This window comes from Manacus vitellinus, unplaced genomic scaffold (genome assembly GCF_001715985.3).
Source record: "Manacus vitellinus isolate BGI_N305 unplaced genomic scaffold, ASM171598v3 scaffold_5_pilon, whole genome shotgun sequence".
NCBI classification, from domain to species: domain Eukaryota; kingdom Metazoa; phylum Chordata; class Aves; order Passeriformes; family Pipridae; genus Manacus; species Manacus vitellinus.
In genome coordinates this window covers 10,643,640-10,655,834 of record NW_021940682.1, presented here as the reverse complement: position 1 = coordinate 10,655,834, position 12,195 = coordinate 10,643,640, and the positions used below count along the sequence as shown (strand labels likewise).

Genomic DNA, 12,195 nt, shown 5'->3' with positions numbered 1-12,195 from the left:
GAATGGAAAATTACTTGTTTTAGGGAGTACAGTGTGTGCTAACTTTCCACTGCCAGCTACTTCTTTTTTGCTAAACAAGCCAATTGATGCATCCCAAATCAGCATGCTAAATAGCAAAATTTGTTTAGTACTTTCCTACGTGTTTCTCATTTCTTTTCCTAGAATTGTATGCATAAAAGCAGGATCCTTTAGTTTGTGATTATACTATCTATTGCTGCTGTCCCATAGGAAATCACCTTCCCTGATTTGGTTGTGAGATAATTTCCATAGCACTCATCAATGCTATCATGAATAAGATGCTAACATCATATGGCAATTAAGCAGCAAACACTGATTCTAAGAATAAAAGATTGTATTGTTATGCAAATGTCACAGTTAATTTTCTCCCAGATAAATATTTTCTTCCTGGAGAATTGAAAAAGATTGGAAATACGATCATATACTCATGTCAGAAGCCTAGTTTTGATAGTTCCTCTCCCTGTAAATGCTAAAAGAATGAGAATGGTAGGAATATAGTAACTATTACAGTTTAATTATGGTTATTTTATTCACTGATTCGCACTATTATCTAAATGTTCATATCTATTCTGCTTTAAAGCTTGGAGGTAATTCATATATTTAGTTTCTGTTCTTCAGCATAATTATGTGTGAATATCAAACTTGTCAAATATTGGGGGTTTTTAAGAGGAAAATATGAAAGTGATCTAACTGTCCATCACTTAAATCACACTGTTGTTTTTGTCTTTTCCTCCCTTTTTGTACATACACACAGTTTTATGTATCTCTGGGTTAAATGTGTTTTATTTCTAAGGAATAATAAAATATTATTTTAATAATTATAATAGTAAAAAAAATTACGTTTCTCTGTGGGAAAATTCAGGAAGAAGGAAAGCTGGCATGTCGTTACATGTCTCTTGCAATTAATGGTGGCGGCTATCCTTTGCATGTGTTTGAAAGCAGCAGGAGGGGAGGGAAGGGAAGGAAAAGGAGAAAGGAGGAGGTTAGCTTTCAGACTGAAAGGAGATACAGCGTGTTCTGACCTTCCCGTTAGTTAATGACAGCATCGTTTAATATTTAACCACAAAGCACAGCTCAAAGAACCACAGTCTTACATAGACATGTATTTTATTCTTCTGAGGGATGGAACAGAAGGCAGAGAGTTAGGGTCCTGCTAGTGTGATGCAAGTAAGGTGTGCCACAGGAGCAAATGTCTTCTCTTTGCTGCTAAGTAATTTACATGAAAGCATTGCCAGAGCTTTTAGTAAACGCTGTTTGGAAAGGGCTGGGATGTCTGAGATCCACGTATCTCAACCTGATCTTTCAGTGCAGTGAAATGAAATGCATCACACTCAAATGAACTGCACAAAATGCACATAACTTTTCCTTCTTTGTTCTACACTGACAGCCTTCTTTCTGCTGATTTTTATTAATTGCACAGAAACAGAGCTTCATTTTCTTCTTGTTTCCTGCTTCCAACAAAGTTTTATGTTGTCATTTGTCTGCCCTGCAAACTTGACTGTGTATAAAGATGAAAAAAACAATATTTGCTTTTAAGGTTCTCAGATACAGCACCTCACTCAGGTGGGAATTGCTAGCAGGATCGGAGGTCAACAAGTGGAGATCCCCTCAGGCAGAGCAGGGCATGGCCAGCCGGGGGGGCCAGGGTGGCCCCAGTACCGTGGAGAGGATGAATGTGCTAGGCGAGATGCAGTGAGTACTGTGTTACACATTTGCATAGTTTCCAAAGTAGTGATATGTTTGGGTATTTTTTTCCTGCATTACTGTTTGGAACTTTTTACCCCTGGAATACTTTCAGTTGCTTCTCTGACATTCTTTGCTTTGCTCTTCGAACCCTTGTTAGTTATTCCAACTTCTGCTTGCTGTTCTTTCACCTTTGCTTCTCTCTAACTGCTTTCTCTCATTTTACCCTAACCTTTTTTTTTCTCACTTGAGGCCTTCACCCATTAATTGCAGTTCATCCAGTTCTGCTTCTGAGCTCCAGCAGAGGTGGATACTGCTTTCCATTTCTTCTTTGAAATATGCCTCTGTATTTTGAGATCATTGTAAGTAGAAAACATTGAATTAAATTGTCCCAGACTACCATCCTACTTTGTATGGGTGTATTTCTTTTGTCTTCTGTATTGGTGCACAACAGCAGGAGTCAGGGCAAAAGAATAAGCTGCATAGTTGCATGTAACATTAGAGGTGTTTCTGAACAAGTTATTTTCCTAGCCTCAGTCAGCAGGATGTGGTAAATTAATATGTATTCATTTACCAGTGTTGCCTAGGCAGCCATGGTGATTCCATGTTCTTGGCGGTGGTGCTTCTAGAGGCTGACATTTCTGATTCAACCAGATATGTGAGGTTGAAGATAGTATATGGCCTTTCCAGGAGAGAGACAGTTGCCTGCTTCCAGTCCTTCTTTGGTGTACTTGCATCCTGAAGCAGACTGACCTGTGACAGCTCTGTGGTAGTACTCTAGAGAGCGACAGCTTTATGCTTCTTTTGCTTCTTTGCTTAAACAATCTTTTTCTGATTTTTTATCTCGAGGGAGGAAGGCAGGTTCTCCTCCTTTTGCATGCTTAGAGCAGTGTGTGTTCACACTACTTGAATTTGCTATGCAGTACTGCATGATCTTGAAACAGCTTTGCAGAAAGGAAGTGCAGCAAGATGGCCTTATTTTGAGATTTTGGTGGAATTGAGCTGGAGAGGAGCAGCATAAAGCTTTTGAGAACTAGGCGCACTAGAAACAAATTCTATTGGTACTATTCAAAAACTTTATCTGTCAAAGCTGAAAGGTGTATTTTTTTCTAATTTAATGTGCTCTCTGTGCTTGAAACTGTAGTATTTGAATGCAAGATCATCACAATTTCATTTTACATAGAAAAGAACACTTGCATGAGAGATCTTAGTGTCTCCTGTTCCATTTTCAGAGACATCTCTGGTTACCATTCATTGACCCTTCTTAACACTTGTCTCTCTTTTCTGAAAGGGACTTTTCTAAATCTGTGGGCCTGTCCCTTCTGCCTCTCAAGTGCATATTCGACTGTTACTTTCTTAATGTTTTATTACATGAATTGCTAACTTATTACTGAAAGTTCAGGTGGACCCATTATATGAGATCTTATACAAAGAGTTACCTGCACAGCTTTCAAAAATTCACGGCCCAATGCAATCTGATTTGGTTGCAGTTTGCACCTTCAGTCACAGTTTCAGGTGTGTTCACGTCATTTCAGTCCTGATTGACTTTCTTTTAGTTCATCTGAGGCAAATGCCTCAGCTTTGACAGAACTTTTTGCTCACTGGTTGCTGGAGTTCATATATTACTGCAATGTGAATTTTTTTCAGTTATTAAAAAAAAAAAAGCAAAAGGAGGAGATCATGGACTAAAACTTATCTGACTATCATGTCATTCAGTTGTAGGAGAGCTCACCTGTTTCCCACACTTTCCTTTTCCTATGAACAGTATTTTGGTTTTTTTTGCAAAGGATTCTTCCCATTAAAAAAAAAAGCCTTAGTCTTGTAGCTTTCTGTATTTAAATAATTACCATCAGAGTTTGGATATTTTCACTAGGACAGAGCTCTAAATTTATCTTTCCTCCTTTTGGAAATGAGGCTTTACTTAATAACAATCATGTTCCTTATGGTGCACTATTCAACTGATCCTTTGCAAACAGTCTTACTGTTCCCTCATTCTGAGCAAGTTTCTAAAATTAAACTCTGCACTTAGGAAGATTAGAATCTAGATCATTCTTCTCACATGCAAACCGGAGAAGGATCTGCATTTGTACCTCCCAGCCCAAAGCCAGTGTGCAGGGTACCATCCATTCACCTTAATTCTCCATCTAGGAGACCTAGGCAACCAGGAGAATTACAGGATTTCCTTAGCTGACACAAAATACAATACTGAGCCAGTGCTCATTTGAGCAGCAGAACAAACAAAGCCTGGTTTCTTACAGGTGGGTGGAGTGTCTTGCATATCTCTACCTCCCTACCACCACCTGGCATCATCTCCTACCCATCTACAGTCCCTTATAGGTCTCCATTGTTCTCCCAAGTCTTCTCCAGGTTTGCAGTGTTTCCCCAAAGCTACTCTTACCCTTTCACTCTATTTTTCTACTCCAGCTGCCCACTGTAGTGTGTCTAAACAATCTGACCATTCTTAAAGCTGTCTGTCATGTACCCCAGGTGGCCCCTGTGAGATATGTGCTGCCTGACAGGTCTACATGAGCACAGCCTAACTTGACCTTTCTGCCACTCAGAAGCAGATTCAGTGATAGCACAGATCGGGTTATTTCTAATTAGCTACCTGGTTTTGTGAATTTTATATATCTGTTCATATATATATATATACACATATGTCTGTGTATATATTTATACATCCAGTTCAGTTGAAATTGGCCAGAGTACAACAGGTATTAAATGAGGATTAATAAATTTACAAAGTGATCTCATAAATCTTCATTTTGTAAGAAGGAAGATTCAGTAAATATGGCTTTGTCAATTTTTTTGTACTGCTGTTAATTATGCAAAAGTTTCTAGATAAAAATCTAAAATTTATGAATACGATATAAAACGATATATTTTTACATATATAATATACCAATGTGTATTTCTGTTAGTAAAGAAATTTAAAAGTAGAAAAAACCAGCAAACTGAAAAAACATATGAGTGGTTTTGGCCTCCTTATTTTGCTGTTGTAGTTTAGTAGACGTTAGGTTTCTAAACCAATGTGGTATTGAAAGTTGTCAGGCCTGTTTAATTCTGATGTTATATGGGAAATCACAGAAACATATACTTTTCTTTTTCTTAGATATTTAAGAAAACCTTGATAACCTTAATGTAAAAGACAGCCACTGAGGTCATCAGATGTTCTTTCTAACTCCCTCTCTAATTCCCCTGTAACCATTCTTATGGTAGTAATGCAATGCAGTGTGAGGTAGGAGCTGAATCATGTAATGCATTTGAATGTGAAATAACATGAATATAATTTAGGATGCTGTTAAGACTCATGTATCAGGGAATGTTTGCTTTTAATATTTTCTTATGTCATCTCTTCTCTATAAACCCACAGAGTACTTGTCAGGTTTGCCAACTCTAGGCTGCACATACGAATTAGTTTCAGGTTTCACTGCCAAATGAATAATTCTGAACAATCAAGAGACTCATTCATTTCCTTCTGATACTGAAATCACCTCTCTTTTATAAGATATAAGACAGGATGTTACTTGGAAAACCCTTACCTGTCATTCTTCTATTAAAGCCTCTTTTCTTCCTAATCTGTCTCCCCAAATTAACTGTGTAAATGATGAGTGCTGTACGTGAGCTGTGCAAGAGAGTCAAAAATCTATTATTAGTTCTACTTCATAAAAAATGGCTTAAATTCTATTCTATGATATTATGAGAGATGTTAAGGAACTTACTCCCACCCATTTTTGTGTTCCCTGCACACTGCTGCCAAACTCGCTCTAGGTCCCCCATATCCTTCCCAGGCTCTGCTTTGTAATCCCTTCATTCCCCTCCCCCTCACTCCCAAATCCCCTTCTAGCTGACCTTGCTGTCCTTTCTTCCCCCATCAGGTTGCTCTCTCTGCTACTACTTAAGGCTTATCTACAGAGAAAGGTAGTGCTCACTGAATTGTGATGACTGTGATCTGAATTTGCTGCAGGTGGCTGCTCCCCATCCCCAGTGCAGACCCTCTGAAAGGGGATTACACTGCTTTGCTCCCAATTGTGTGTTCGAGTCCTTTGTGTCCAGTGTTTTCTTCTGGCTGTCTCTCAGCCTTCAGCAGTATGAGGCAAGGGGAAACTCTTGCTTCTGGGGTGTCAGCTGGAATTTAGATTTTCAAAATGTACATTGTTTGTGTCCGTACTGGGAGTTGGTGCAGTCACCCAGTGTACTGTAAATTCATGCTTTGTTTTAGTGTAAGCAGATTTTCTTCCAGATAGAGGAGCCATAAACTCAGGCTTCTGTTTTGTTTCTCTCTTGTTTTTTTAAAAAATGCATGTTACTGAACAAATGCAGAATTAACCCCTTTCTACACCGAAACAGTGATTGTCCCTAAACTGGGATAGTGTTTCTCAGATATGTAAAACAGATGTTGAGAATGAAAAATCTAATCTTTCAAATCTGAGTAGTTTTCTCCTTCTGCTTCTTCTGTTGACTGTGTTTTCCTGGGCACTGGTCAGTCAGTCACAGGGTCCACAAAAGTGTACGGTCTGAACAGGCAAGCCAGGCAGAGAAAGGGAAGGTCAAACTAGTAGTATCTGTGCTTATAAATAGTATGGAGATATGACAGCCAGGAAGACAGTGATTTGCCTGTTGTCTTTTAGGAAGTTGATAGAGATGGAAGGAAAGAGAAGCCAATTCTGTTGACTTCCAGTTCTGTGGGTTTTCTCCCCACCTCCTTCCACTTCAGTTTCTAAACATACCAGAGATTGGAAAGGTGGTCAAGGCTTTTTAATGGATACTGAAAGAGATTTTGAAAATCACTGGACTTGAGGCAGTCCAACAATTTTGTGTACACTTGTTGTTTTGTGAATCACTCATTCATGTAGCAGAAGAACAGTTGCAGCAGATAGAAGCATCTCCATGTTGCTTTCCCCTCTGTTCTTCGCCTTTTTGCTTTCTTGTCTTTTCTGGGATAATCATGTTTATTCAGAAAGTACAATAATGCTTTCTACCTTTTTCCAGACGCATATGCATGGACACCAAGAATATTCCTCCTCACCAGTATTCCAGATGCCGAGGACTTCAGCCAGACAGCCCTCAGCACCTCCTGCTCAGCTTCCACACAACAGCCTTCAGGGCCAGGGCCTTTGCTACACCACCAGTTCCACTGAGGACCTCCAGCCAGGTCACTCATCAGCCTCTCTTATCAAAGCAATTAGAGAAGAACTTCTGCGACTTTCTCAGAAACAGACAACAGTGCAGAACTTCCATAGCTGATTTAGCATTCCGTTGCAAATCTGCCAGGTATCTGCTTCCTATGGAAGCAAACACTTATTGGAAATCAGCAATGTTGTTCTCTCAAAGGAAGGAACTTTTACAGCTCTGTTGACAACACTCTGGAAAAACTGAAGAAGACAGCAAAATGAAGATAGTAAGGAGAGAGAGATGGGGGACAAACAGGGAAAATCATCAGTGTCATCACAAGTAATATTAATTAATCTACTAATATTACGATGCTCCTTCTCTCTCCTTACCCTCGTTCAACCTAACATATAAATAAAACCTTAGGTCAAGAACTCAATACTCCAGCAACAAAACAAAAAAAAGACAGGAACAAACTCCAAGTATGATGGACTCCTTTTTCTAAGGAAGTAGGTGATGTTTTGAATAAACTGAGATGACATTTTGCAAGAGATTACAAGTATTCTTATCTCTCCAGTGCTTATGGGGAACTGGTTTGCATTGCTGTTCTGCAGGATTACAAACTGTATCAGCTCAAGGGTCTTGAAGGTCCAATCCAACATAAGAATCACTTTGGTTGTCAGGAACAATGGGACTGCTTAGAATAAAAGTCTTTTTTTGAGTTACTTGTATCAAACTGGAACAATAATTGTTATAGCTCTGTGGTTCCGAATGGAGCTACCCTCTGCACTCTTCCTTGTTTTCCTTCTGGTGCTGAAGCTTCAAGTGTTCCTTCATCTTCAATGTTTGCAAAGTGAAACATTGGCCTTGTATAACTAAGAAAATATCTGTAGACTCATTCAGGCTGGAAAAAGAAAACAAAGCATCCAAACAGAAAGGGCTTGGTATCTAATTTGTTTAAAAATTATTGAAAACTGGAAGAGGAATACTCAGCCACAGTTGAATTTGGGGAAATGTGTGTGTATATCTCTAAAAAATATATTTACATGCTAAATGCTCTGGCAAGACCAGTGATAAAATATTGCCACTCTGTAGTTTGCTTTGTGGACAGAAACCAATCCAGCCTGACTGGTACAGGGTCACCAGCATTACATTATAAATTGATGTCCTAAATCATTGCTGATGTTTGGATCTGAATAATTTTAGTGGAAGTCAGTGACAGTTTAGAGCATTAACATAGGCTTAGATTTGCAGTTTTGAGACAGTTTCTATATTTATACTTGTTTCCACTGTCCCTTTGGACAAAAGGTGAGCATTATCCCCATGGTAAAAATGGTACGTGCCATGGAACTGTTTGTCGCTGTTTTTTTCAGAGTTTTAATTTAATATTAGCTACAAATTTACTAATATTGGCCATTGCATAACTGTAACTGACATAATACATACGGAAATTTTACTTAAGTCACGATTTGTTGGAGTGTGTTCATTTTCAGATCAAACTGAACTAAAGTTAACAACCTGGCGCAGAGATAGACTTACCCTCTGTCAGTGTTTGTGAGGATTTTTGGGAGCCGTACCCTAGAAGAATGAAAAGCAAAACTGTTATGTGCTACAGTGCAGGTATTTCAAATAATATCAGGTTATAGTCATAAAAGGTCTGAGGAACAGAGGTCTGCCAGAGAGAACACTGGGCAGTTGCTCTGGGTAGGGGCTGCGTTTGCCTCACTCACTGGGGTAGAAATGGCACTGGTAAAATACAGGTGTGTAACACTGGTGTGGTATGGTGGTCTTGGGCTGCCAAATCTGTTCCTGGTTCCAGTGCACAGTTCAATAGCTGTGACAGGACTAACTCAGGCTGGAATGAGAACAGGTAGGAGGACACTGGGGAAGAAACCAACTACATACATTATTCATGAAGCTGGTACACCAAACTCATTGCTGAAGCCAAAACCTCAGTTGCTCACTGATGTGGAAAAAAAAATGTGGTATGTTTCCCTCTTTACTAGGAAGAACAGTTATTTTTCTGTTTACTTATGATCGTGAAAATGCTGTATGAAATTGTTTTGAGCGGCTTAGTGCAGTGAAGCAGTCTAAATTAGTTTCCAGTTCCTTGGCCAATGTGTAAAGCCCTCAGGGGCACCGGTTGAGGTGTGAATGGGATCAGAACACCAGCATGGTTGTGAACAGCAGTACCAACAGGTTCTTATGATTTAAATTTTTAAAGCTTTTTTGTGTGATAATCAACTCTAGGGTAAAAATAAACATTTGTTTTCTGCCAAGTTTGTAAACATGGATATTGCCAATAATTCTGCAAAATGTCAGGTTTTGAAGAATGAAGAGTGTATCGGGCAATGTTCATTTGATCTTTTTGACAGTGCTGAAGACTGACTTTTCCTAAGTGTTCCCATTAAAATCATCTGTGTCTGAGCCCACTTTCTTCTCCAGCTTAATTCTGCAGTGAGCTGAGACACCAGTGCTTATAATATTAACATATTACCATGGCTTCATTTCAAGAAAATGTGGGCTTCTAAAAAAATAAATTAGTTTTCTGGTTTCAGCTATTCAAGAAGGACTGTGAAATAAGAGTTTTGAAATTTAGAGGTACTTAAGCCACTTCTTATTCATTTTTTGCTAGTGGTGGTGATGCTATTGTGAAATTCCATCTTTTTATATATGGACGAAGATCCTTTCTCTTTTCAGTCTCAAATCTTATAAAAAGCACGGGACACAGGACAAATATATACTGGTAAATAAAAGAGGCTTTCTGATACAAGAATCCCTCTTTAAAACCTTGGGCAGGACAGTAAAATATAAGAAGTCGGAAAGCTGTGTTTGGAAGTTATGTTCTCAAATTGGTTGGATCCAGTAGTATGGCATAGTTTGTATCTTCATATAGTAAGAAAAGTAGCACCAGTTCCAAGAATGGTCTTAACAAGGGAGACCCACACTTTACTTTCTGTAGCTACAGGAAAAGCTGGGTTTGTTTTCCATGCGCTAAGAAAAAAGGATTCTGTGGAATGCATGAGCCAAAATGTGTGTTTCCACTTGGATATTCGGGGGAAAAAATCTGTAAGCTTCTGTATCCCCATGGGTTTGAGCTCTTTTGCCAGTTCTTTTTATTACCCTGTTAAAAGGGAGGAAAATAAAACCCAAACAAACCTTTTTTTCCTGAAACTTAAAGTACCCTGAATTTAAGTATCTGTTAATGAATTTACCAGTTTCTGAAAACACTGATCGAATGAGAAGTTGGTACAGGCACAGAAAGCTGTTACCAACAGTTGCATCCATTTCCATGACTAAACCATCTGGTTCATGGAATCTTCAGGGTCTTCCCTTTCTTCACAGTTTTCCTTGACATTTGTGTTTTGTCTGTGTTTAGTTTGGCACATAGAAGAAGTTGGCAAGATGAGAGCTACATAATTTAGCTTGGTTGGTTTCCTTTCCGTGGCCAAGATGTTGACCCCTAGCCTGCTTCTTGATTATTTTTGGAGCTAAGTGAAATGTTACGGTTATTTTTCGTACACTGAATTTGAAAGGTGGGGCACACTTCAGTACTATAAAATATTCCCTACCAGGATGTAACACATGGTCCTGCCAGTGACTGTGGGCATGTAACTGAGGAAAGAAAACCTTGCTTTTTGGAGGAGTGAAGTGCATAGGTGCTGGACTCATAATGTTAATTATGCACACTTTGGAACAGCAAGTGGAATTTGACTGACCCTTTGCAATGTACTGCCCTTGCAGTGGTTTGGAACAGGCTTATATAGTGGTTTGGGAGCAGCAGCATCACACAAGGTCTGCCTATCCCCTCTGCACCCAAAGAAGTGTTGGCTACCCCAATATCGTGCACCTTTATGGACACACATAAAATACAAAGATTGATCATCCAAAAGTGCATGTTCCCAGTAAATGCTGAAGCCAGTGCCTTTAAATTAGACCATGGACAGCAGGGTTACAGCATTATCTTAGAAAGAGGTTGTGTACAGGGATGGTAACTTCCCAAGAACCAAAACAGCTGATGCTGTTGTGTGTTAACTCATGGCTTGAAAACACATTTGATGGATTACACAAGGAAGCTGGTGTGTGTTCAGGCTCAAGTGAAGTCACCAATTATGTGATGTGGATGGCAGAAGCAGCTGAACTGACTTTTTTTTTAAGTTTTGCCCTCACTACCTTCCCCCCTTTTCCAACTTCAGTAGTTTTTAGCTCAAGGAAAAAATGAGCGTTTTCCTTTCCATGCCTTATCAAGCAGCTCTTTGTTAAAAGGTGCCGGTCCTTGAAAATACCTTATTTTGGCCAAGAGCTTTGAAGTGGCAGGATGAAGAACATTTGTGACTTTGAGGTAGGAGCATGTTGTGGACCGTATTTTTGCAGACAAAGAAAAATGGATTTTTTTAAATAATAACACCTGGTTTGGTGTACTCTGAATATGGGCAGAGAGCTGGAAATGGATTAAAAGTTTAAAAGAAAAAGAGTGACATGCGATTGTCAGAAGGCAAAGGACAGCAACGAGGTCTCCAGGACCACCTGTAAAGTGCACTAAAAAGAGAGACAAAAAGTCTTAGGGAGCCCACCTGCCCCCACTCAAGCTGAGACCATAACACAGCCCCTCTTTGCAGTCCTTCAGCACTCGCAGTTCTGGTTTGTACAAAAGTGAGGAACATCTCTCATCAGTGAGACTCCCACAAGCAGTTTGCCAAGGCTGTAGAGTTTCTCCAGGGCTGTTTAGATGTGCATAGAGAAAAGCAGCAGCTTTGAATTGCTTGAATGTGGAAATACAAATCCACTTCCCTTTTGTGGACGGCATCTTTTTCTCTTCCTGTCAGATTTGTATTTAAAAGTTGAGGAGATACAATGGGGATGTATTTTGCTGTCATCAGTCTGCTGTCATTCACGTGTTCCTCTATCTGTAAGGCCTAAATACTGAGGAAGCAGAAATTGGGAATGCAAGTTTTGGAATGCTTGTGACAATTCACTCTAGTTTTGAAGTATTTTGGTGTGAGTGCACTTGAGTGCAGTGTGTCTCTTATAGCGAGTGTCTCTCAAAATGGAGCTTATGTCAGAGGGAGGACTGTAAAATTTTACTTCTGTCTCTGATACTTGAGGGCAGAACACACTTGGCTTGTGACAGCTCGTACCAATAGGATTGGTAGTTCAGATCCAAATGTTGGTCTGCATGTTGCCCCTGGCTGCATCTGCATGACTTGCGCTGAAAACCATTTAGTCACATGTGTTCTTTGGAACAAGAATTTATCCTACAGATTCTTTAGTGCAGTTTGGGATGCAGCTGGCAAGATGTGTCTAGCTTTGATGTACAAGTCCCTGGGTGAATTTACTCACCCAGAGTAAGAAACTTGAGAAGCAAAAATCCTGTGGAGTTGC

General features: G+C 39.5%; 1 protein-coding gene across 2 annotated transcripts in view; it reads left to right on the top strand.

Annotated features, from left to right (window-relative positions):
• Window positions 1–10,972, top strand: part of KIAA1549 (KIAA1549 ortholog) — a 77,896-nt gene extending 66,924 nt beyond the window's left edge. The window contains exons 18-19 of one of the 2 annotated variants that reach the window (XM_018080651.2): window positions 1,556–1,710; window positions 6,694–10,972. In XM_018080651.2, coding sequence (XP_017936140.1) covers window positions 1,556–1,710; window positions 6,694–6,948 — 410 coding nt within the window. In that variant the 3' untranslated portion in view covers window positions 6,949–10,972. The remainder of the gene's footprint in view (window positions 1–1,555; window positions 1,711–6,693) is intronic. The other variant, XM_018080652.2, reaches the window with a different exon arrangement.
• Window positions 10,973–12,195: the final 1,223 nt, after the last annotated feature.